Here is a 27,292-nt window from a genome sequence, read left to right as displayed (position 1 = left end):
AGAGTGTCCCCTGCCAAATGCCTGGCAACAGCTAGGATGAGCTCCAGCAGCCCCTGCAACACTGGTGTGGACAAATGGCTGAAAAAATTGATGGACGAATGGTGCATAATGTTTCATTATCATTGGTAATATATACATCCATTACCTGCACCGCTTATCATCCCAAGGGTCGCGGGGGCGCTGGAGACCATCCCAGCTATCTTCAGGCAGTGCGCAGGGCACACCCTTAACTGGTTGCCAGCCGGTCGCAGGGCACACAGAGACAGACAACTAACTCGCTCTTTCACACCTAGGGACAATTTGGACAGGGCAATTAACCTGAAATGTCTTTGGGGAGTGTGGGAGGAAACCGTAGAGCTCAGAGAAAACCCACGCAAGCACGGGAGAACATGCCTAACTCATACCTGTCAACCTCCACGGCTCCATGCCCGTACAAACTGTCGTATTTTCCCTTACAAAATAATATTACACCATTTTTTTTTTCACAATGAAGCATGATGGGAAATCCCAAGGCGGCAGACGCATGCGCACAGTAGCATCAAACCGCTCGCTTCGTTTGCAACGGAAAAAAAACGATACCGAGATAGAGGTTACCGCGGCGAACTCGTTAGACTTGATTGATTTGCCGTTTCGTGATAGTCGGTGTTTACCGGATGGTACCCATAATTGACAAATTTGCGTTTTTCCGTACAGATTTTCTTGTACGTCGTACACGTCTCAAAATGCATAATAAACGTACTTTGTACGGCAAAAACATACAGGTTGACAGGTCTGTACTAACTCCGCACAGAGAGGCTGTTAGCTGGATTTGAACCCATGACCTCAGAAATGTGCCACAGACGCCCTAACCACTCAGCTGCCGTGCCGCCTATTGGTAACATATCATTAATTTTAAAAACAACAACTGAAAACCCGTTCTGGAGCCGAAAGAGCCAGTTCTCTAAAAAGAGCCGAAATTCACTACATCTTTACACCAAATCCTCGCTTATGTCTGGTCTGAACCGGTTCTGGAGGAGGAGCCCGCGCCTTCAAGCAATACCACCGAGCGCCCTCCTCCAGGTCCGGCCTTCTTGTGACGTTGACGCATCTCATTGGTCTAAATAGCACATCCACGCGCACAAACTCCGGCGTACTTTTCACGCATTACGCTCTTTGCGGCTTCTGATTGGCTGACAGCGTCTCTGTCATATTTCTTTTTTAGTCCCGCCCCCGTGCACGAGGAGGAGCGGAGTTGTATTCGTTCGGCTGGTCGACAATAAAGCGGCGTGCGCTTTCAGCGCTGGTATCGTGTTGACAGGTGCATACAAGACAATTTAAAGGGGAATCCGGAGGATCTTTCACTCGCAGCGGCTAGGGTTTGGACAAAGTTCACGGTCGGAGCTCCGGAAACACCCAAGAGGTGAAGGCCGTGGCTCTGTTCAAAGATTGCGGTTCCCCAGAGAATACTCTCGGTTTGGGCGCTTTGAATGGATGTAGATGAAGGAAAACTTGGATGAAAAGGCGTCTTCATTTTAAATCGCTTCTTTGTGATTCTTGCCCCAGTTCTCCATTGCGTGAGCATCATCTACAGCTTCCTAACGTCCCCCTTTGATCCGAACCTGCGGAGCAGCCAACAACTCGGTCGGACTTTGTTTTATTTGGGGAAGGGAGGTGGGAGAGAAGAGGATAGATCCCACGAGCTTACCGTAATGTGCTCCCGCCTTTGGTTCGTGACCGACCGACGCATCAGTCAGGAGTACCCCCAAATCCAGATTCTCCGCGCGTTGAAGGAGCGCTGCGCAGAGGAGGATGTGGAATTCCGTTGTCTCCTCATGGAGCAGATCGTCCTCACCATCAGCGAGGGGCAATTAGGTAAAGAATATGGTTGTGATTGCATCAAGCGGGAACTGTTGGTAAATGCTCACCGCTAACAGTTGTTCTCCGGGGAGGGGGTGGGGGATAGTCGCAGGCTAGCCCTCTGCGCCTGCTAGCAAGAAGGCGGAATAAAGCAAACGTGTGACCGCCTAACCTACTTTTCACCGCGTCTCGTCACCGAGGGTATGATGGCTGTGGCTAATAAGATTTATTCTGGCTGCGTCCTTAAACAAAGACCTGAATTTATTAAATAAGAAAGAATTTGTGATTGATTTACATTTTTCTATTGTGCTGAGAGAAAAGAAACACGACTGTGTTCCGTCTGTGCCCACGTCTGGCTGGGACTCATCCATGTCGTTTATTGTTAATAGTTCTGAAAACGCAGTTTGCGAGCAGTAACGTCAAAGAAAAACTGCAAATAGATATATTTGTAGCCGGTAAAAAGCCGTGACAGTAAATTACACCAAATAAATTGCAAGATAGTTGCTCACATCTAACCTGAAATTAGTTTGTATATTTTATTTTAATTATTGTTCAAAATCACAGTCTGTGTTGTCAAAACGTTTTTGCAGGATTGAGTACCTTCCCTGACCAGAAGCAGACTTGCAGTTAGCAAGCAGTAACTTCAAACAAAAACTTCAAAGAGATATTTTCGTAGCTGGTAAAATGCTTTGACAGTAAATTGCACAAAACCAATTGCAGGGTACTTGCTCACACATATCCTGAAATTATTTTCAATATATTATGTTCCTTAATGTTCAAAACCGGCAGTTTGTGTTGTTCAAAACTTAACTTGTTGGAATGAGTACCTTTCCCAACCAGGACCAGAATCAGACATCTTTTGGTTGTTGGATTATCAGTCACATTTTGTTTGGTCTGTTTTAGACTTTATTAAAGTCCAAAACTAGACATCTAACATTGGGCTGGTTTGGTTTGATCCAATTTAGTCCCAAAACATTACTTGTGGACTTAACCCTGTCCAATGAGATGTCTTTTCGACGTCTTGAAAATGTATTTTTTTTAATCTCATAATCTTCAAAGAAACATTCTCAAAGAGATATTTTCTGTAGCTGGTAAAATGCTTTGACAATAAATTGCACAAAACAGATTTCCGTATTGTAGCTGACATATAACTGAAAATTATTTTCAGTATATTATTTTACTTTTATGCTCGAAAGTGAAGTCATGCTCCTCCCCATGGATTTTGTATTTGGTGCTGTAGCATAAAAACGGTGAACGTAATAAGAGCCCTTCTAGTACAGCCCAAAGGCCAATCCAAACCCCAAGCAAGATGGAAAAAGAAGAGTTTTTCTAAGAAATGCCCATATTATTTGTCTAGTCTGTCCTGATTGTTCTTGTACAGCACTTTGTAATCAAGTGTCTTAAAGTGCCAGGTTTAAACGACAAACATCGTCTGGACAAACTGGTAATCAGATATTTAACACTGTGCTAATCGCTTAGTGATTCATTGAGCAAGTAAGATTGATGTTGATGCTTTATACAATTACTGAATGGTTCCCCAATGCCAAATCCTGACAATACACACGTCTAATGTGTTATGATACCACACTTTAGAGTCTAGTCTTGTGTTCTGTCTTGTGATTGTGACAGTAGGATGACGCCCAAGAGTCATGCATGGAATGTGTCACCTATATGCCAGGTGCGTGAGAATCAGAGGCTGAGAGATGTAAATGTGTCTCAATTAGCACATTGATGGTGGCTGCAGCCAATGTTGTAATCTGACACTTGAGAGATGTTAAATAGAAAAAAGTGAAATTCCATTAAATACTTGCTAAATGAAATACTTGCTAGATTAAATACTTAAGAAATGTTAATGCAATAATGTTAGGTATTTTTTTTTTTTACATTTGTATGAGAGGTAAAGTTTAAACCCCAAAGGCAGGTTTTTAGTGCATCTATAGCATTTTTCTTTCGAATTAACATAATGCAGCTTGTGGGTTTTACATATTTGTCCACAGCCTTTTGCGCTTCTGTCATGAAAATGGAATACGTTTTGGCAAAATTATGTATGCAGAAGCCATATTTGATTGTTAAATCTAAAATGTGTGTGGTCTAGGTGCATTTAAAACATTTACTCATTTTATTTGTATTTAAGTAAGGCACCACGGGCAGGTGGGTGGTAAGCGGGTCCACGCCAGAGTTCTGAGGTCATGGGTGAAATCCAGCTACCAGCCTTCCTCAGTGGAGTTTGAATGTTTTCCCTGTGCTTGCGTGGGTTTCCTCCAAGCAATCTTTTCTTCCAGATTCCAAAAACATGCATGTCAGGCTAATTGGCCGGTCCATATTGTCCCTAGGTGTGAATGTGCGAGTAAGTTTTCTGAATCTGTGTGCCCTGCAACTGGTTGGCAACCAGTTCAGGTTGTCTCCTGCGGACTGCCCGATGATAGCTTGGATGGGCTCCAGCACCCCCTGACCCTGCTTAGGATAAGCAGTGCAGATAATGGATGTAGGTTTACATAAAGCAATTTCAAATTAACGCAATCAATAATACTTCAAATGTACATGTAGAATATCTTTAATTGATTGTTCTGATTAATCAAGTCCATTAGGGAATAAAGCAAAGATAAAAATGATATGACTTGTCAGTTTAACAAACATTACGTAAATTCTCTTCAGCCAGATTAAACAAGGGAGCAGGCAGCAAGCACATGTAATTCAGATGTTGCAAGATTGGTATTGATATGTTAATAGGAAATTGAAATTTAGTGTGTTGCATGGTGCTTGTATATGGACACAGCGCATCCTTTAATTGGTGGGAAAGGAAAACTCATTTGTTTCTTGTTTTGTTTGTTCCTATTTTCCAGTTTTGTATAGTACCACTAAATCAAGCAAACCAATTCAGGCCTTGTACTAATGAATGGATAAAATAAACTTTATTTCGAACTTTAGAAAATAAAAACTAGACAAAAACAATGACTCAACAACAAAAATAGTGTTAACATAACATGTTCGAAAAGGGGCAGTAAGAAGCAGACGCTTATTTTCCCTACCCCAGTAGGGACTAGTTTTCAGAATGTAAGCATCTTGGCCTACTAACTGATATCCCTTTTAGGGTGGTCACAAGTTTGTTTAAATTTTGACACCATGAGGACTTATACACTTACCTTTGTATTGGGTTGCGGTGATAACTGTCCTACCTGAAGCTACCCACAGACAAACCCATCGTTCGGCAATGCAAGAGGAATTTCACAAATTTATTTTGAGGCCCATCCACACAAATCCAGATATTAATTTATGACAACTGTATCTCACTTATTTTGTCATATAAGACTCAAAAGAAATTTAACAGCTGATTCATAGCTATTTTGTTACACATTCGAAGTGGATCCGTTTGTTTGTGAAATCCAATGTTTTCACTGCCAAACTGTTCATAGAGTATAAAGTGGGGCTGCGCAATTTTTTGAAAAAAAAATAAAAAAAATAAAAATAAAAAATATATATATATATATATCATATAACTTTTTTTAGACCTATATTGAAATTTCGATTCAATTTCAAAAGAAAAGTGCATTTTTGTACTAGTTTTGTCCCCCCTATTTTCATGTGAGTACTTAACTCTACTGTTGTCTTTGGATCAAAATGACCCTTTACTGTGTTGATACAAACCCCTTGAATGATATTTTATTAAATTTTAAATGTTGTGACTTTTTCTGGATTGGTCCATAAACGAAATGTTGTTTTTATCCATATTTCCATGTAAGCTGTATAAAAAAGTACATAAATGGTTCTTGAAATGAAGACAACACTAGGGTTAATCACGGTGACATCTTTTGAACTTAAAAAAACAACGCCCTCTTCTTGGGATCTCTGCATACACAGGGCTCAAATCGCAGTGTTTTGCGGTTACACATTCGCACTGTCACATCGCGATATCAATTAGATTTCGGTTAATCGTGCAGCCCTAGTACATAGTCTTATACAATAGACCTGAATGAGATTGGAAGTGTATTCCCTACCTGGAATCGCCAGCCTTCTTCTTATAACACACACAATGCATATTACGATATTGTTTCTGTAGAACATTTGCTTGTTTTATTCTTTATTTTTATCTTTTCAAGAAAGTAGATTTTATTGGCTTGCTCTCCCGCAAATTCTAATTTGTGTTACTCTACCGCCAAGATTACATGAGGGAATACCGACCAGTGATGGAGATGAAGTACAAGTCAAGAGCGTACAGCAAATAACTCACAGCATAATATGAAGACTTAGTTGTCTGTGAGTCATATATGACTTCTGAGTTGTCAGTGTTTTTAAAAGTAAACCTGTCTTTGGAGAGCTGGAAGTTGTTTTGATATAACCGCAAATTTGATGTACTTCAAGAAAATCAAGTAGTAGACTGAGTAGATCTGTCCTCTCAAAATGTGTTTTTTCCCCTGCATGATCTCTTCAGACATAAAAATATTCCTAGGAACTGAATTAACATGCACTATTTCTACTTTAATACTGAAAAGCACTTGATGATATGTTGCTATCTCTTTCTATATTTCTCGTTCTGTACCCACAGACATTTGATTTGTACTGACCAAAAAAGAAAGAATTTTGGGTTGTATTTTGTGGTGTTTAACAATGTAATACCCTGTGTATTTGTTGTGGTTCTTAAGCAAAATGAGAAACATCTCTATACAGCCCTGTAGCCTGTAGTCCTAAAACTTCCACCACCATTCACATGGTCCCCTGCAAGAATCATCACTGGCTTAATCAATAGCCTTCTCGTTTTTTTTTCAACACAGATTCTTTTTAATAAGTGAAACGCTCGGTAAACATGACAGAATAGAGTCTGTCCGACAGACACCATGATACAACATCGCAGCACTTCCCACTGTAGCACCTCTTGCATTGCTCTGTGTGCCAGTACAATCTCTGCAGTGTTTGAGTTTAGTGAATAGAGTGTACAGAGGTTAGGAAGCGGAGGAAACAGGGTGGGGGGCTTTTTATAGCTTACATACACTTTGAGATGCAATTGTGGTCCCCTCCTGTTTGTGTCAGAACACAAGACGTCTTTGACCTTTCTGGGCTGCTGCTTTACTCTTACTGCACATAGCTTTTGATGATAGATTGTTATTTCAGCTACACAATGTATTTGTGCACATAGGGCATCCAGCAGTATAAACAATAATGAGATTAAAAATATATATATATACTTTTCTGCATAGTAAAATGAGAAGAGGACGTGAGTGGAATTTGTTTGTTGACAGACCCAATCGCTTGCGCTAAGTGGATGCTAAGACTGCATGATTACCCAAAATCTAATCAATATTGCATTGTAACATAGTGTGATTGTGTAATCTTAAGACACTGCTTTTTTTTCCCAAGGATTTTTGAGTGATGGATTTTTTTCCCAACCAGAATTTTCACAGTTCGGGTTTCAATGGTGCTGCCAGTCAGAGGCAAGTTTTAACGGCACTAGACAATAAAGGTCAGGCAAAGTTTTCAAGCAGTATGTTATGCCACACCTCCTCGTATGAGCCTGACCGCAACCTTAAAAAAGCTCCCGAGAAAAGGGTGCTGTTTTGATAAGGTTAATACATGTCAATATGATTAAGCACTCACAACAAAATAAACTAGCACAGAAAATACATTTTTCCTTCAAAATCAAATCGAAATTGCAATTCCAAAATAGTGCAGTCCTAATGGATGCTTACACTTTTTCATTTTCAGACACAGATGGGAGATATGTGACACAATAGTCTGTGTCACACTAAAGTGTCTCCCTTGACACGCTACGCAATCAATTTCAATCTGTTTAAAGCTTTCACTGACCTCCACAAACAAATGAAAACATACGGATAGGCTGTCAGGATTTCAGGCAAAAAGCCTCTGCCCGGTGCTCGGAGAGGATCTGGCAGCTCAACAGGATGGAAGACTGAGGGCAGCCTGCAGCTAATCATATCATCAGCCATGGCCGGCTCCAAACGGCTTAACGCTGCCAGCCTTGTAACTGAGTGCCGCTTCCTTGTCCTAATCTTGCCAACTAGCTGCTAGAGCTACACAGTTGAGATGAGAACACTATACATTGTCCACACTCATTTTGCCAGAGGGTTCATATTTTCCCCGAGGGCCTAATTTAATAGCCCTTATAAATCTTCACCAGCCTCGACTTGCGTATCTCTTTTTGAACGTGGGAAGTTAAGAAAGCCAAAAACAGATGTCGATAGATGTTTTTGTTGTTTTTAAGTTTGGACTTTTATCAATGGCGGGCCTTGCATTCCACACCTGGGCCTTCAGTAGGGCTAAATCAATCCAACCATCATTAACTATTTCATGGCTATAAAACCGTCACTGCAGCTACAGCTATGCCTCATATAAAAAGAGCATCAATGATGATGACCTCATAAAATTTCCATATTATTTAGGAGTATAGCGACATTTTACTCTCCCAAAATCTTTTTTTATTTGTAAACAAAATCTTTCTTCTTTCTTCTGTTAATAAGATTTCAATTACTGTGTCTTACAGATTATTCGTGCGTTTCAGGTCCATCATCGAAGCTAATGCTGAAAGGAAAGCCTTTCATTTCTGACATGAGTTTTTATTCGACTTAGGGCTGATCGTCAGAAGCAGTGGACACGGGGATGGTCACGGTCAAACACACAAATGTTTCCAGCTGATGTTTCCCGAGGCCTTTGTGTTCCAAACTCGAAATTTATTTGTTTAAAATAATAAGTCAATCGACGCATGTGGATTTCTGACCCTGACAACAAATAATGGCCGAATTGTTATTGTTAAATGCTTCAATATGGAAAAAAATATCGATATCAGCGCAACCGGGAAAAAGCGATGAAAGGAAGCTGACAGACAATTTGGAGTTACCGTATGTATAAAGTATTCATGGAAAAATATATTTAACATCATTCTTTGATTCGGATATGTTTTTGGCCTACAGAGTGAAGGACTTGCAGGCCCTGACGGTCAACCACAATGATTTTTTTTTTCACCAAATGACAATTACCTCATGATGTTTTCATGTGTTACCCCACAGGCCTGCAAGTGGACCAGGAGATAGTAACGTCTTACCCGCAGGTAGTGGTGGTGCGCGTGCCCACGCCATGGGTGCAGTCGGACAGTGACATTACGGTTCTACGCCATCTGGAGAAGATGGGTTGCCGGCTGATTAACCGACCTCAGGCCATACTTAACTGTGTCAACAAGTTCTGGACCTTTCAAGAGCTAGCTGGCCATGGCATACCACTCCCTGACACCTTTTCATATGGTGAGCTGAGCTTCGAGTTTTGCAGGGTATTTAGTCTGGAGATTTAAAAACAGAAAAAAAACAACTGACTACTTTTGTAGGATAAAGCAGATATTATGTTCCCTCAGCCGAATTGAATCTTTTAATACAGAACTCCAATAAACTGATTTGATTTCCTTCCACCCATTGTTTTGCTCTTTTGAATACTGTGAAATAGAGGTTAGCTCTTTCGGGTTGTTCACGATATTTGGTCAAAGCACTTAAAGACTCTCACAGACAGGAAAAAGATCAAAGTTCTGCTCCTGAAAAAAGTAGTATGTAAGTGCCAACAAATGAATTAAGGAATGTCCAATACTAACCGGGGGTCAGCAACAAGCCGATCTGGACCCACCTGCAGCTCTTTGTCACTCCCTTATCAAGAGGATTTGATTTTGTTAATAGCAAATTATCTAGTTTCTGTAGGACAAACATAACACAACATATAAATGAATATGACACATACAGTGGAACCTCGGTTCTCGACCATAATCCGTTCCAAAACACTGTTCGAAAACCGATTTGTACGATCACGGTAATCGTTTTTTCCCTTTAAAAGTAATGTAAAATCCTTTTAATCCGTTCCGACACCCTGAATGCTTACCTTAAACGTAAACATGAAGCTAACCCAGGCTAATCGTACGTTCGCGTTAGCGTAATCTTACGTACGAAAGATCACGCTAACATGAACGTGTAAAAATAAAAAAATCAGGTCGTTTACACGTCATTTAGCACCCGGGTCCCCACAAAAAGTGACTAGCGCTTCATTGGAAAGGGAGCTCCATTCAAACACCCTGAATGTTTTATGTAAACAAAGCTAACTGAGACTAATCATACATTTACGTTATCGTAATCTTCCGTACGAAAGTTACGCTAACATGAACGTGTAAAAATAAAAAAAAGGATTATGAATAGGATTTCTTACCTTTGTGGTGGACGGTGGGGAGAGAAAAATCATCAAAAGTTTTTTACCCTCTTTCAAAACTTGCGGCAGTTGCTTGCTTATAGCGCTAACTTCCTTAGCCGCATCACTCGATTTCACAGCCTCCTTATTCTTTACTATCGTACTGATAGTAGATTTAGCCATGCTGTATTCACTAGCAAGATCGGATATTCGTACACCTCTTTCATATTTAGCTATTAGGTCTTTCTTAAAGGCAATAGTTGTGCGAACAACTTGTCTTTTTTCACTTGTCCTGCTTGCACCGACCTTCTTCGGGGGCATAATTAGGGGCTAAAACACCCGTACGGCACTCAGCATCGCACCCTAGCATACCGGCGTTCGAACTCCGATTTTTTATGTGTATATGTATATATGTATATATATATATATATATATATATATATATATATATATATATACATACATGCATTTCAGGTGGATTGGCCGGTCCAAATTGTCCCTAGATGTGAATGAGGGAGCGAGTTGTCTGTCCCTGTGTGCCCTGCGATTGGCTGGCAAACAGTTCAGGGTGTCCCCTGCCCACTGCCCGATGATTGCTGGGATGGGCTCCAGCACCCCCGCGACCGTATTGAGGATAAGCGGTGCAGCTAATGAGATGAGATGAGAGATGTATGTATATGTCCATTTCAAATGTATTGGTTGGTTGGATTCCTCAACCACTTGGGTCATACAGGCACCATTTCCTGTGGTGTGTCTTGGGTAAGTACAGCCTGTTGGCCCCCATCTCTCGCCAGGCCAATATGTTTCCACCCGGTCTCGAACCGGCACTCAAATTCAATATTCAACAAAACCAATACAATGTATACTAGATTGTTCAATGACAATGTCATTTTTTTAAGTTTTATAAAAATAAAATAAATGTTGCTTAGTGTTATCTTTGCACACACTGTATATACTATAGGCAGAATCATGCAGTATAAACTTTTTTTCACATTAATTTCATTTAAAGAATTAAGCCATTTGCACAAGCCCCACAAATCCTTGTACGAAAAACCTCAAATAAAACCTCCAAATTTATAGGGCAAAAGATTCAGGACGGAATTGAGTGAAAGAAAGAGCGTGTTGTTTGGCCTACATTCCACTGGTCTCTCTCTGGTGTAGTCCAGGCAATCCATACAGAATGGATATGCACCTTATGTAACAGTCCTGCTGCCTGACTTGACAAAATAAAATAAGCTTTTGCTCCCTCCCGCTTGTACTGCCTGCTCTCTCTTTCTGCTGGAAATGGTGATCCAATGAATGTGTATGGAAAACCAACATCTGTGTTCTTGATTGTATGTCAGATTAAGCAGTGAGCTAGGGGAAAACAATCAGACTCCCAAACAGGGTCATTATAACACATTTTAGCACTGAAAACAGAGTGTGACTTTAATTTGTTTTCCAAAAACCACTGGCTTCCGTCTGGCAGCAACGCATCACTGCTGTTTTGAGTCACTCCTCTTGCCATGCTGACCGCTTTCCCTATTCCTACCACCCCGACTTGCTGCTTCAGTTAGTTACATTTGATGAACTTTGCCTTCAAAGGATGCTCCTTGTAACAAATTCCATGCCTATGTGGTCAGGCGGACACGACAACCTCCGGAAAATGATTGACGAGGCAGAGCCGCTGGGCTACCCGGTAGTGGTCAAGAATGCACGTGGTCACAGAGGTAAGACTGCCATAATGTGCTTGCCATTTGATTTCAAGGTAATCCCAGATTAAGCGAAGGGTGTTCAGAATGAGCTTGATATATTTGGGTTCGCCTAAACCAGCCACAACGTCAGCTGACGCTTTAGCCTTTGACATAGTAGTTATCAACACTTGACTGGCTCTGACATTGTGTGCAACAACAATGGGCATTGGCTGGACCAACTGGCCACTGTTGTGTATTGTTGGGCAAAACAACCGTTGGTCAGAGCAAGGCCTTCTTTCTTTTTTTATGTTTCTTTGTCTTCCCTAGGCCGATGTAAGGGCAGGCTAGATGAAGAAGGAAGAGTAAAGGACATATCTGTGAGGAAAAAATAGCCAGATTTTGGGCCGTTTCACAATAAATGATCATTATGGTGATTTTTTTTTTCCTTTCAAACAAGTTATTTTAGAGTGTTCTCACTAGGAGGACGCCATGTTAACAAAAACCACGCTACTCCCAAGGCGAAAAAAATAAAATCTTGTTCTGTGCCTGACTAGCAGTGCATTCCAGCCACTCTGTTGGTATTTTGAAACAACCACAGTAAACACCCTGTGTCTAATTTTTTAACAGTTATGATCCTGAGGTTTTACATCTGAGTACTTGCTTTTATGAGCTTCGTTTGCTAAACACCAATTGTCTATGGCTGAGAAAACAAACTTACAGCTAAGAGACAGATTACCAAGAAACTGAAATAAGAGTATACGGTATATAGTAAAATAGAAATAAAGTACACTGTACAACAACAATAACTATCTTTACCTGTGAATGTGGCCTCTTAGGGCTGTGCTGCGCTGTCCAATTAAGGTGTATACACTTGGAGTAGAAAAAGAATAGAGCTGCAATTGAATTCTGTTACATTTTTACTGCAGATGTTCTCTTTTTAGTGTTTCCATACAGTACCTCTTTTTGTCTATGCGTCGCATTTCTGTGTGAAAATCAGCTTTTTGAAGAAATAACACTCACATTAAATGTAGGATTTGAATAGGTTGTTTTTAACGCAAGGTTAGGGATTTTTGTAGAAACACAGACAGTTTAAGAAAATAATTGGGATATCTTACACAACGTAGGAAATTTCTGTGACAGTGTTTGTATTATCCCTGTTTTTTTTTAAATATTTTACTGTAGAGACCAAAACAGTAAAAATGGTCCAGTCCAACATTTATTTTATAATATATAGTAATAAAAACTGTTGCCATCTATGAGTCCAACCTCCACAATAGCAGATATTTCTTGCTGGATGTTCCCTACACGTGAAGTGCACCATTATGTCTTTCTGACCTGTGCTACTGCCTTGTCATCATATTTGATTTGTCACTTAGACACCATGTACACATGCACACACATACACTAACACATGATTTGCCACTGCTTTCGCTGATGGGCCTTGCCAAGAAGTGCTAATTAAACCGGACGTTTTCTTGCCTCTGTGAGAAGCATTTGTTTGTCCCCTAAGCAAAGCACCCTAATCATGCCACACTGAAGTGGAACTGGCAGAAGACTTGGGTCAGCAGATTGAGTAAAGATACCAAAAGAAGACATCAAACCACAATTAAAGTTCCCCAAAAGTCTAATAATTTGTGTGTCATTACCAAAGGTCAACTTGTTCTTACAGCAATCTGACATACGAGGACACGGTTTGTTATGCTGGGAACACTGCAGCGGCTGGGAAAATATACAGATAGTAATCAACACAGCCCAGAAGATCGTTAGCTGCTCTCTGCACTGCCTGAACTACATTGCCGGCTTGCAATAATGCAGCAGAGTCATCAACATTATAACCTTTTGACCTGTTGCCCTCTAGTAGGTGCTACAGGTCCTTTAAAACAAGGAATAACGGGCTTCGTGATAGTACCTTCGCAAGAGCCCTCACCAACCTAAACAAGCGCACAGAACTGTGAAAATATATATCTTCAGAATTATTTGGGAATGTTTTGCGAAATGTGATTGTGCTGCTTTTTATTGCACCACTGGCGAAATGCACTATTCTTTTATTGGACTACTATTCTAACTAAGCACTAGTTTGTTAATATTTTTGCCTATTTAACCAGAAAGTCTTTACCCTGGAGTGCCATTTCTAATCTTGTTGCACAATGTTTTACAAAGTTGATGTCAATGACAGTAATGACAATTTATTGTAATTAATAAAACTGTCATAAAACCTTGTCCTTTTTTTCCACAGGCAAAGCTGTGTTCTTGGCACGGGACAAACACCACCTGACGGACCTGTGCCACTTGATTCGTCACGACACACCGTACCTTTTTCAGCAGTATGTCAAGGAGTCGCATGGCCGTGACGTGCGCGTAGTACTGGTGGGCGGCCGGGTCATCGGCTCTATGTTACGTTGCTCCACTGACGGACGAATGCAAAGCAACTGCTCTTTAGGTAGGCCTTCACCAACAGCTTCCTTGAACATCAGATTTACCTAGAACCTGTTTAATTTGGTACCAACTATGCCTCACAGCCCATTATTCACTGCACCGCCTATCATCAGTGGGGTCGCGGGGGTGCTGGAGCCCATCCCAGCTATTTTCAAGAAGTGGGCAGGGCACAACTTGGACTGGTTGCCAGCCAGTCACAGGGCACACAGAGACAGACAACTCACTCGCTCATCCACACCTAGGGACAATTTGGACCGGCCAATCAACCTCACATGCATGTTTTTTGAATGTGGGAGGAAACCGGAGTGCCTGGGGAGAACAAACTCCACACAGGAAGCCTGGTAGCTGGATTTGAACCCATGACCTCAGAACTGTGCCGGGGACGCGCTTACCACTAAGCTGCCGTGCCGCCCCCTCACCACCCAACTAATGTAAATTGCCGGACGACAAGCTACTAAGTTTTTCCTACATTTTAAACACTGCGGCTTTAAATACGGTGCGATTTTTTATTTTTTGGGGGGGCGAGACTAATGGTCGCGTATCTCCCCAGCTGCGGTGCCAGTCAGGGCATCACGTTCGAACCAGGGGAATCCGTTTAATAAACATATAAAGCATCCCGATTTTGCCAAGTGCTCTAAAACCGAACAACACTGACGGTTTTTACCCTTAATATAGAATTATTTATTTATTTATTTTTTAACCTTTTGGTAAACAAAACCGTGTCTTCACGAGGTCACCAGTCACTAAAATACATCATGCCACATACCATTGGAAAGCATAAACTCTTGGGATTCAAGATATCACAGAAATATCATGATCAGTCTGAAACAAGATACCCAAAAACTAAAGAGCATAGCTCAAATCCATCTACCAGCCTTCCTGTGCAGTTTTCATGTTCTCCCCGTGCTTGCGTGGGTTTCCTCTGGGCACTCCGGTTTCCTCCCACATTCCAAAAACATGCATGTCAGGTTAATTGGCCGTTCCAAATTGTCCCTCGGTGTGAATGAGTGAGCTAATTGTTTGTCCCTGTGTGCCTTGCGACTGTCTGGCAACCATTTCAGGGTGTCCCCTACCCACTGGGATGGGATGGAGCACCTCCGCAACCATACTGAGGATAAGCGGTGCAGATAATGGATGGATAGTTTGATTTGTTCACAAATATCAGGTGAAGGGGTCAGGAAAGTCTCTTTGATTAAATCATTTTTAAAATGAATTATTCCTACATTAGTTTCTTTTAAATCTACTTGGAGAAAAACTCTTACTCTTCGATTATTGTGAATATTGGCTCTGTGACAGCATCAGTGCGGAAGTTACTTTTTTTATAGCCTGTGAAGTCAATGAGAAACTATCATTCTGTCTTGTCAATTGTTTGAACAAACATGATATGGATTTTGGAACCACAAGGCAGATCTGCAATGCAAATCTACCCTCAAGATGCTTTGTAACCCCCTCTTGTGATATCCATTGCCAGAGCGTGGCGAATTTGGAACTCAGTCACGGTCGTAATGTGCTGTGACATATTTGGGGCGTTAGTCGTCAGATTATTAGTGTTTACGTGAGACATTTTGTTGACTGCATGAGGATCTGCTGATACTAAATGGAAGTTGTAAATTGCTCCATGTTTTTAAAAAAAAAAATTCCAGCCTTCATGTCCACATAGGGAATCTAACATTTTAACCACAATTAATTGTGGTACACTTAACAAATTATCATGCTAAAGTGTCAACTGTACAAATGATAAAAGTGATTTATTTAAAAATCACATTTTAAATATTATAAACATAAAATAATCACATACAAAACCGGTTTTGCATTGACTCACAAAACTGTAAAAAGTTGTTTGTAGAAACCTAGATATCGTTCAATAATTGTGATTGAAGTAAATTGCTATGACTGTTACTTCCACGTTAAGACTTGATTTCAGATAAGCTAATTGGGCCATGGAAATTTTTGCTTCTTGAAATAGATCTCTACCTTTAATGGTTTATTGTTTGAAATCAGTTAGAATTCTAAACGTCCATACTGATTAAATCAGTAATTGTTGTTTTTTTGTTGCCATGTGGTCTATCTGGAAAGGAATGTGTTTAATTGCATAAGATATGAGCGTAATATTCGAATCTATCAATGTAGAAAGATGTTCGGGTTTCTGTTTATATACAAGACAAAAGTAAAAAAAAAAGTTTCATTTAGCGGTGCGGATGGGTGGTTAGCGCATCCGCGCCACAGTTCTGAGGTCATGGGGTCAAATCCAGCTACCAGCCTTCCTGTGCAGAGTTTGCATGTTCTCACCTTGCTTGGGTTTCCTTCTGGCACTGCGGTTTCCTCCCACATTCTAAAAACATGCATGTCAGGTTAATTGGCGTGAATGAGCAAGTGAGTTGTCTGTCTCTGTGTGCCCTGCGACTGGCTGGCAACCAGTTGAGGGTGTCCCCTTCCTACTGCCTGAAGATAGCTGGGATGAAATGTTGTTCAAGTCTAACTTTTAGATTTATTACCAGGTTGCAAAACAGAAAAAAACACTGCATCAAACTAACCGACCTGCAATGTGGACGTTCTTGTAGATCACATGTGTCAAACTCTTCCCCAGCGAGACAATGCTTTGAGAAGATAAAATACTTAAAATTGTTGCCATTTTTCACAACAATGTTGTTTGCAAAGGACACTGCTCCCTGGTTCCTTCCCTTTGCCATTGCATTTCTTCCCTTGTGATTAACGGCAGCTGATTTAGTTTATATGGGATTGTCCTATGACGCGTCATTGCGCCCTATGTCCTGCGTCAAAGAAGCCAGGTGCATGGTACACTTAAAAAGGCGCTATGAAATGCGTATTATTGCAAGGATTACTTATCAATTATTGGCATTTATATTGGCCTATGCAAAAAAACAAAGGTAGAGTTTCCCAGTGGTAATAATTGGAAGAACTTCCGGCAACTGAAAATGTAAGCAACATATTATTCCTTTTTACCCAACACCTTTATCGTCAGAGATTTGTCTCAAAAGTATTTTCACACATGTTCAGATCCACAAATATATTTTTGATTTACTCAAGATCCAAAAATATCATGTCTTGATAAATCCAGACATATGATTAAAGATTGCAAATATCAAATTGCAGATATATTTGTGAATCTGCAAAATATATGATTCACACCGGGTTTCTTTAAAAGGCACTAGAGAAATCGGCTTTGAATGTTTTGAGGAGGTATTAGAACTTGGCCATGAAAAAGGTGTAAGAACCCTGAAGAATGCTTTTTCATGTGGCCCCCGATCTAGAATAAGTTTGAAACCCCCTATAAAAGATGGACAAAAAAAAATGTTTAATATTTTAATTAAAGTTAACAATGCATTTTTGCTGTGGTCCAGGTGGCGTGGGGATGATGTGCCCACTGAGCGAACAGGGCAAGCAGTTGGCCATCGAAGTGTCCAACATCCTTGGCATGGACGTGTGCGGCATCGACCTGCTGCAGCTGAATGACGGCTCCTTCGTGGTGTGCGAGGCAAACGCCAACGTGGGCTTCATTGCCTTCGACCAGGCGTGCGGCATGGACGTGGCGGGCATCGTGGCCGACTTTGCCCTCTCCCTGCTCCCGAACCGCCTCACCCGAAAGATGTCCTTGCTGTCGGTGGTATCGAGCACCAGCGAGACCAGCAGCGAGCCCGAGGTGGGCCCTGTGCCCACCGTTGGAGGATCCTTGCCAGAAGCCATGTGCAACATGAGCGTGGGCTCCACGTCCAGCGAAAGTGACCCCGAGCTGGCCGAGCCATCCCGTTCGTCTCCCTGCCAAGCCTCTGACCCGGGCCTGCCCGACCCAGCCTACAATTACAACGCACTACTTGCCAACGAGATCAAATTGTTGACTGAGTGAGATTCAAGCCGCCAGCAAACACACACACACACACACATTGGCCTAAACCCACTCACATTCCTTTTCAAATACCGTATTTTACGCACTATATAGTCTTTTAGGATTTTTTTTTCTTCATGTATTAGGCGCACCGGACTGTGCGGCGCACGGAATTCAAACTACTGTAGTAGGGTTGAACAAAGATAAGAATTGTGCCGTATCAGCTCATTTATTGATCAGTCGGAATATATCAGTGATGACAACTCTATTCAATTGGATAACATTGGATGCAACGGGAATCGAACAAAGTGGCTCAGTGAGCCGGCTCTTTGAAGTGAACGACGAGAGAATCCAATCAATCAGTAGCCGTCTCTCTTCGAAACTTTCTCTTTCTGTCTCATTTTCTCTCTATCGTTCCCTCTATATGTCTTTCTCTCTTGCTCTCCTTCGTTCGCTAGCTGGCTCTCTTTCTTTCTACCCCTTAATCTTCCTTGCTATGTTTCTGTATTTCTCTTTCTCTCTTTTTTTTTACTGTTTATCTCCTTATCTTTTTCTCAGCATCACCTCTGTGTTGTTTGCGTAGTAGAAACAATTTTGAAGTTAAAATGAGGTAAAAGTTTTCCTAATATTGAAACAATAAAGGCTAATATAATATAGCAGCATACTGCATTTTCAAAATTAGTTAGGTGCATAATGTTTCATCTTGATCGGTAATATATCATTAAAAACAGAAACATACTGAGCTGGCCCTTTTTAGCTAAAATAGACTGTTCTCGTAAAAGAGCCAGAATTACAATCACTAACTCAAACCCAGATGGTAGCATGGAAGTGGATACAGAAAAAAAAACGTTAAAATGCATTTAGTCTCATCTCATCAACACACTATTTTTAGTCACAGTATCAAAATATTGTTGTTATCATAGGGATGGTACTCAAGAGTATTGTCAGACGTGAAACTAGCCCGCGATACAGACGACTCGGAAAATCCTACAAAGCGTAAAAGTCTAAACTAAATAACAATAAAGGCATAGTGGGAAGTAAATGAGCCGTTTTAAACCGAATTAAGAGAACTGCATTATGGTAAATAAATAAAGCATGGCTACACATCTCAAAACACCTGCCACAATGCTTAGTTTGAGCTGAGAAAAAGTGAAACAATATTCTTTCTACTTTAAGATATATGCGACCTTGACTAAGTGGTCTAAAGATAGATTGACCAGTGCTTTCCACTCCGCGATCTGGGTTTGATTCTTGATGCATACAGTGTTATGCAATCGTAATAATACATGTCCAAAGAGGCCTGGTGGTTAGGATTCGGTGCTCTTATTATTGCTATCTCGTTTGATCCCTTTGCCACATTTGTTATGCAATTGTGGTCAACGATATGGACTGATCAATAATTTGGATTTTGGAGCACCAGATTATAAAGTGCACGTTCAAATTACTGGCAGATTGGGGGTTTGGGGTGCGCCTAATGGTCCGTAAAATACGGTACATGTGGATGCATGCAAAAACGGAACTTTGTCACACTAACTTCCTCTAAAAGATCTGAGGCTGCTCCCCTGACTCCCATTAAACGCTAAAGGGTTTTTTAAAGCGTTCTCTGTTTTCCTGTTTTGTTCTAACATCCTTAAGAGTTAGGTGTTGGCATTTTTCTAGGGGTGTTCCTTTATGTGACATATATGATAGTCTCAATATAGTTGGGAGTTTTTCACGTATTTTGGAGATATTCAATACGGTACTATGGCACACCAGACCTTACAAAGCGGCCAAAATGTGCACTCAAGTACAAACATCCACAAAAATTGCATTTAGGGGCAGATGGGTGATAGAAGCTAGAGTAAGAATACTAATTTTTAAAAATCGTTTAATTTCAACATTTGCTCTGCCAAAGGGTTCCACATCTGTCTAGGACATTTTTTTAAACATATTTTTATATAAATATTTTGATTTTGTAACCTTTGAAAGTATGCATTTTACATGCGTGTTAGAGATTTTATTGTTGCCATGTTCAAATCTTTACTTTTGAAAAAAATGCATTTTAAATATCGGTTGCCAACAATAAATTGATAGAAAACCACTCTACTTGGACTGAAATCGAACATTTGCGCCCCTGGGCAATGCAAAAAGGAATATATATTTTTAAATTTTTAATATCTTTAAAACATATATATCTTTGACCTCACCTTTGATGTGGACCCTTTTGCTAGAGTCACATTAGGCAAAATACTATACTTGAGGAAATACCGTGTAAACCGTAGATCTTCGAGGACTGTTTTTGGAAAAAATATTATGGATCACAAGTACCATTTGTATTTATACTTGGTATCAATATTCAAGGCAAGAGTCGGGTACTTGTACTGGTATTGTCCGAAAGAACTAACTTCAACAATTTATGATTTCCGGAAATTACTACATATATGTCCTTCTAATCCAGTCAGAAACCAAAATCAAACATCAGTTAGGGCAAGTCATGTGGCCCATTGAGAAAAGTTTAGTACAACAAACATTCCTGTTGCTATTATAGTTCAAAAAAAGCGGTACAGATTCTAAAGGCAGATAATGTTGCCATAGCAACATACACTGACGGAAATCAGATTAGACAAAAAAAAAAGGAAACATTGACTTGGGACAGCATGTAAGGCAAAATAAATGCTATCAAAAAATAAATGCAAACAAAACATAAAGGTTTTTTTTTAATAAATATCACCAATATTGTTTATTCCTGTCTTTTAACTCCTAACCACCCACTGCTTCCCTTTCCACCCCATGTCATGTTCAGAGTTTGACATCATCATTTTCCATCCAATCTAGCACACAGGATAGAACATCCATTAACATGCTAAGTAAAGCACAAGACACAGAAAGCATTTAACTCCAACATCTGAAACACTTAAAATGGGTCAGACAAGACGTGCTCTTGTTTGTTGCAAATTTGAAAACATTTGCGGATTTTTGTCTTTGTCTTCGATTCGTCTGCCACGTTTTTAAACTTCCTTTGTCGAGCACTTTATGAACAACAGATGCATTTATCTTTTTTGTCCATACAAAAAATACAGAATATATACCTCAGAAACAAGTGACCTGTCACTGCCGCAGAATGACACAATTTCTGATCAAATATATATACAACACATATCATGCAGAACGCAGCATCCCGCATGCCCGTTGTTCTGGCCACAAATTTTCTGTTGTCCTTTTTAAACGCTACTTCGGTGTTCAAAAATTTTAAGCTCCGTTCTTATTTTTGTTTAATAAAAAACAAAAGACGTCATATGCAATAAACAATACGCAACATTCTTTTCAGTATTGTTTTTCCCTCCCCGGGTAAATATATTTCAGGGAATTGGTTGACTTATTGTTGCCATCCAGGTAGACGTTCCCAGCGCTGATCAAATTACGACTTTGTTCTGCTAAAGGGGCCCTCGGAGTTGACGTCGTTGTGCGTTTTGTTGATATCTCGGGGAAGCAGCCTGGATCTAACCTTCAAATACCAGACATATCGGAATCGACGAAACAAAAACACGGCACGAGCGACATTGAGGAAACACAAGTGTGAGACATTATGCCAACGTGCATTTTTCTTCTTCGCTTCGGCTGTATTGTTCCTTGTTTTATTCCTAATTCATGCTATTTTTCAAGACAAAACAAGATGTTTGTGTGAACTAATAATGTGGTAAAAAAATGTGAATTTTATTTTATTTTCTATTGACGGAAGGAAGTTTGTGGAGTTCAGCCGAAACTAAAAACTCACGAGAAAATGTGAGTTAAAGCATCCACGCACACAAACACATGCACAAACACATTAGGCAGTCACATCCTCATTGTCACCATACAAGTTTTCCGACGTTTGTCATCTTTTTTCATTTGGATTAGTAACATCGCTCATATCATTTTACAATGTTTATGTCACCGTTATGGTGTGTTCTTTGGAAACTTGTCCGCTTAAGATATCTAACGAGCTTAATGGCGATTTCCATCAATTATCACCAATGCTTATCCTCAGTAGGGTCGCGGGGGTGCTGGAGCCCATCCCAGCTGTCTTCGAGAAGTGGGCAGGGCACACAGAGACAGACAACCATTCACTTGCTCATTCACACATAGGGACAAATTGCACCGGCCAATTAACCTGTTTATTGGAATGTGGGAGGAAACCGGAGTGCCCGGAGAACATGCAAACTTCACCGGGGAGGCTGCGGTGTCTGGACTTGTACCCTGAATCTCTGCACAGTGGGGCTGCGCGCTAACCACCCAGCCACCGTGCCACCCTAATGGCAATATGATTCATACAATTATTTTTGTAGTTAGTGAATGCTGGAAATTGGAAAAACAACAGAACCACCGTTTTCAAAGCAAATCCTAAAATGTCAATCAAACTTCGCTAACATTAGAAAAACTGTATTCATATAATATTGACCAGAAATATAAAAAGTCCTTAGAGAATTGTTAAAAGCCCCCAAAAATCAAATATAGCCATTCCACCAAATTAAGGGCATGGAGTCCTTTTCAGTAAGTTTGTCAAATTATAATTTTCTCCAATTAGTGGTATATTTTAAATACGTGAAATGTGTCTTTTAAATTCATGAGAAATTTAAAAGATCAGACTTTATGCAAGGGGTACTAAGCAGCCCTGACCCCACCCATCACAAACTAGTCCAAAAGATGTCTCATTGAAGGTTTTTAAAACGACCTGTTGAGAAAAATCAACCATTTGTGAAAATGGAACTACTGATTTTATTTTTTATTCATTTATTTTTATCCATGGGAGTTAGAAGACTTTCAGTTATTCGTATTTGTATCAACCTTTTGATAATGGAATCATCAAATTTCATAATTTAACTGTTGGCATGCAATAATGGCAAAAACTACTTACATTATACGATAATGGCCGCACTGACGTACTATATGGCCATTATCAGGTATGATATCATTTTGAAATCCAGCGTTTTTCGTTAATGTTTCCTACAAATTCACACAATGTTGCCAAGGCCATTGTCACATGAGAAATAGGTAAACGGTAAGGCCACTATCGAGCAGAAACATGTTTTAAATAAGAATTCGCTGATTAGCTATTTTCATTTTCGACAAATAATGTGTGTATGTGGTATACTAATTAATTGGTGTTTTTAAAAGTGCAAATTTTATTCTCACAACTGAACAGTTTTTAGCCATTTTCTCGAAAACCAATTATTGTCAGTAATGCCATTTTCACATTGGTTAACGAAGGACCATTTTGAGACTAAATTTTGCAACCCAATCTTTTAATTTTGAACAAAATCTAGTCTAAAACAAACCAGACCGCATTTAGTCCCAAATCCAATGTCAAAAGACGTCTGGTGGACTTTTTAAAGTAAGTCTGGATCCTATAGAACAATTCCCCATGATAACAAAAACCATGAGTGTTAAAGGTTTAGAAATTAAAAACATTTTCACACATAACGTCATTGAACATCTTGTTTCGTCAGCAGACAGAATGAATTTGCTCTCAAAATGCTGCCAGTTTTTCAATTGAGGATAATGCGTACGGCACAGCACAAGGTTACCTATTCCATCCGGTTGCATGTGGGGATCAGGCACAAGCGAACAATGGGAATATAGAATTGAGTACTAATGGGAGTACCAGGAATCAACTGTTTGTTTTTCTTCAATGCAATTTTTATGGTTGGGTTACACACTGCTGTGTTGGTGTGTAGCGTCTACGCATATTAATTTGACGTAAGCTAAAGGTCGTTTGATTTTGCAAGTACGACACCGGTACGAGATGTGAAACTAAAGTCCTCTCTGTTACTGTTTATCATTCGCAAAATGTTTACAAAAACAAATCCCCCAAGAGTTGTTCACATATTTCCCATATGGTGTAAATAGTTCCCTCTTATTTTCTTTTTGTTAATGAAAATAAAGACAAGTCATTCTTCAGAACCAAAATGAGCGTCCTTGTTTTTACTTGACCGAACGTCTTTGAAAAAATGAAAAAGCCTGCAAAATGTCTGCAGTGACATTGTGTGGATTTACACTTTGATTAAAATGATCATCATTTTTTTCATAAGATCATACAAGAATATTCAAAAATGTAAATTAATTCATATTACTATATTGCCTGTTTAGCAAAAACACTTTTTTTAAAATTATAATTGGTCTTTAATTGAAGGGGCAGAGTGTATTATTAAATGCCTCCCTGTAGTAAAAAAAAACCAATATTGATTTGCATTATAAAAAAAAAAGACATGAATTTTCATTTAAAAGTGTATTTTTTTTTAATATTCCTAAGAAATTTGTATTTTTCATAACATGAGGCTCACCTAGAGGTAGCAGACAAGATACTGTAAATCAATTTAATATCAAAACAAAGGTTTTGAAGGGGAGTATGAATTGATAACATAAATACAGTAATTCCTCGTTTTTCGCCGGGTTACATTATGAAAAGGTCCTGCGAAAGTCAAAACTTACTAACAAGAAACCTTTATTTATTATTAAAACCAAAGAACAAACCCAATTTACAGACTCAAGCATTAGTTGAACAAATAAAAACATTTTAAACTTTTTTTTTTTTACAGATAACTTCTGTACTGTCTTATTTACAATTTCTACTCCTATATTGCACTATTAATTGTTTATCTGAAATAGTATTTGTTGATCAATTTTGGCTATGGTGCAGATAAAGAGGCTTTCTATGGGAAGCTGTTTTAGGCAAAAATCTCAATTCAGCCCTAAAAAGTGAGTTATGCACTCATGTTATTGGCGTGATGATATATGATTGTCATATTTTTGTTTGGCAGGCCGTATTAAAAATGAATTAAGTCAAGATTAATTCTGAACATTTCAAAACTATCCGCTTTACCTCAGATAATATTGTGTCGCTATTATGTGGACGCTTTGTTGGCTATAGAAAGCATCTCTGCCTTTGGTGCTTTTGTTGGTCCACAGCGTTTTGTTGATATGATGGCTTTTGGAGATGAACATATGCGCGTTTCTAATATAGGTTTGTCAAGTTGTTTTACATACGTGTACAGCTTTTGGTGAAGCAAAAAAGGGGCAAGGATACTGTTTAACCAAACAGAACAAAGAACACAATGCACGATGGAAATCCACAAAGTGGCAAAATCGCGAAAAGTAAACCGTGATACAGCAAGGATTTACTGTATTACTTTGGAAATGTAATTTCTTGATTGGCTCATATATGGTCCGGGAGGTCTTTCATTGCTTCACGCTGATCTAGAGGCTTGACGGAATTCAGCTAGGGGTCTTTGCACAGCATCTGCAGCAGAGCTTGGATGTGCTCCGTCAGGTCATGTTTTGGTATTTCCTGGCTCGCTTCAAGCGCCATTCGTCCATAACCAAGTGCCTGGAACACACACAAAAACGTAAAAACATTTAGCAGCTGTAAACTCGAGAGGGACAGTTGATTCATGTAATTTATACCATCTCACCCAGCCCTCGGTTTACTCAGGAACCAGCGGGCCGTGTACCAGTATCGGGCTGCCCAGAAACAGAAAGTTGCCTTATTTTTTGTTTATACTGTATTATACGTGTATACAGGGTTCGTACAGGTGCCTTAAATTCTTGAAAATGTTCGAATATTAATGTTGTGTTTTCAAAGATTGAAAAGAGCCTGAATTTAGGGTGAAGTGCCTGTAAATGCTTGAAATTGTTGCAATGATTTACTGCTGTCTGATGGCATTGGTTTGCTATTGCATTTCCCTCGTAATTAACGGCAAATGAAGCGTCATCACCCCCTACAGGTGCTGGCCACACCCAAACTGGGCACTATGAAATGTGTATTATTGCAAAGATTATATATCGGCGGCGCGGTGGTTAGCGCGTGTGCGGCACAGTTCTGAGGTCATGGTTCAAATCCAGCTACCAACCTTCCTGTGCGGAGTTTGCATGTTCTCCCTGTGCTTGCGTGGGTTTCCTCCAGGCACTCCGGTTTCCTCCCACATTTCAAAGACATGCATTTCAGGTTAATTGGCCAGTCAAAATTGTCCCTCGGTGTGAATGAGCGAGCGAATTGTCTGTCCCTGTGTGCCCTGCAACTGGCTGGCAACCGGTTCAGGGTGTCCCCTGCCCAGTGCCCGGAGATGGCTGGAATGGGCTCCAGCAACCCCGCGACCCTACTGAGGATAAGCGGTTCAGATAATGGATGGATGGATGGATGGATTATATATCAATTATGTACCTTTTTTATGGGCAATGCAAAAAAATTAAGATAGCAATTCCTATAGGTAAATTGTAATGGGAAAAAATTCCTGCAACTAAAAATGTAAACTTACATGTACATATAACTGTCATTTTACCCAACACCTTTATGGGAAGAAACATTTTTCTTTTTCAAATCCACAAATATGTTTACAGATATATTTTTGAATCTTGGATTTCTTATTTTTAATGAAACTGGAGAAATTTAAAAAAAAAATGGATTTGTAATTCCTTAAAAAGTGCTTGAATTATGTGTATACACACGGTTTTTAACCCCCAAAAATTCAATGCGCGTCACACACTAGGTTTTACGTAGTTAGTATATTACCTACCATATTTGAGAAATGATTTATCGGTCAAGAAAAACTGCTGAGCACTTTGAGTTGAAACCTGCCGTTTCACACCACACAAAAAGACGATTACGTTTGTTTATACATATTGAGCATGGCTAAAAACACAGATACAACAGAGGAGTTTTTATCGTCACGCAAAGCCATTGAAGTGAAGCATTTTAAATTTCATTAAAACGCAACTAATTCAGCATTGAAGGGAGTGTTATCATTAGAAGTCATTTTTGTTTTGGTGGACATTTTCAAATGTGAATATATTTTACTATCTCTGGTTTAAACAATCCTTCCATTCAATTAATTTGAAAAGGGGATTTTGTTTTCTTGATTTGAGTCGATGTTTGTATTTAAGCGGATAAGTGAGTCCTGAAGTTAGACAAGTTGAGAACCACTGCACTAGACTATAATATAGCATATAATGCATCATATTAAAAATGTAAACATTTGATCAATCATAGCCTAGCTTAATTGCTTATTTTTTTATTTGACCTTTACCTTCTTTTTACTTTGACACCCATGATCTAATGGAAGCCAACACAAAAAGAAATCCAATCTCCTGAAAGGTGAATATTGTGGATACATATATATATATATCATTTGGAAATGTATATTCTAGAAGTGTTTTAACTTCGAATCCCAGCATTTATATAATATTTCCACTCTTTTCTCCTCCATTAAGTAACTGCGTTACATCTAAGACAGGGGTGTCAAACTCATTTTAGCTTGTGGTCCACATTGTAGAAAAAACATTCTTACAGGGCTGAAATAGTAAATGAATGGCACAAAAAGTAGGC

General features: G+C 39.7%; 2 protein-coding genes across 2 annotated transcripts in view; one reads left to right on the top strand and one right to left on the bottom strand.

The window, feature by feature from the left end:
- The first annotated feature begins 1,181 nt into the window (after window positions 1–1,181).
- On the top strand, window positions 1,182–23,880 carry rimkla (ribosomal modification protein rimK like family member A). The gene is made up of 5 exons (XM_088332092.1): window positions 1,182–1,851; window positions 8,853–9,083; window positions 11,625–11,711; window positions 13,912–14,115; window positions 17,474–23,880. Exons 1-5 carry the CDS (start codon window positions 1,689–1,691, stop codon window positions 17,974–17,976), a joined length of 1,188 nt encoding a protein of 395 aa, XP_088188218.1. The 5' UTR covers window positions 1,182–1,688; the 3' UTR covers window positions 17,977–23,880.
- Window positions 22,704–27,292, bottom strand: part of zmynd12 (zinc finger, MYND-type containing 12) — a 23,849-nt gene continuing 19,260 nt past the window's right edge. The window contains exon 8 of the mRNA XM_088332093.1: window positions 22,704–25,297. Within this exon, the coding sequence (XP_088188219.1) occupies window positions 25,190–25,297 (108 nt within the window). The 3' untranslated portion in view covers window positions 22,704–25,189. The remainder of the gene's footprint in view (window positions 25,298–27,292) is intronic.

The sequence above is a fragment of the Urocampus carinirostris genome, chromosome 3 (assembly GCF_059441175.1).
Source record: "Urocampus carinirostris isolate Australia breed hairy pipefish chromosome 3, RoL_Ucar_1.0, whole genome shotgun sequence".
NCBI classification, from domain to species: Eukaryota; Metazoa; Chordata; class Actinopteri; order Syngnathiformes; family Syngnathidae; genus Urocampus; species Urocampus carinirostris.
The sequence above is the reverse complement of the archived record's forward strand: the minus strand, read 5'-3'. Positions and strand labels throughout refer to the sequence as shown.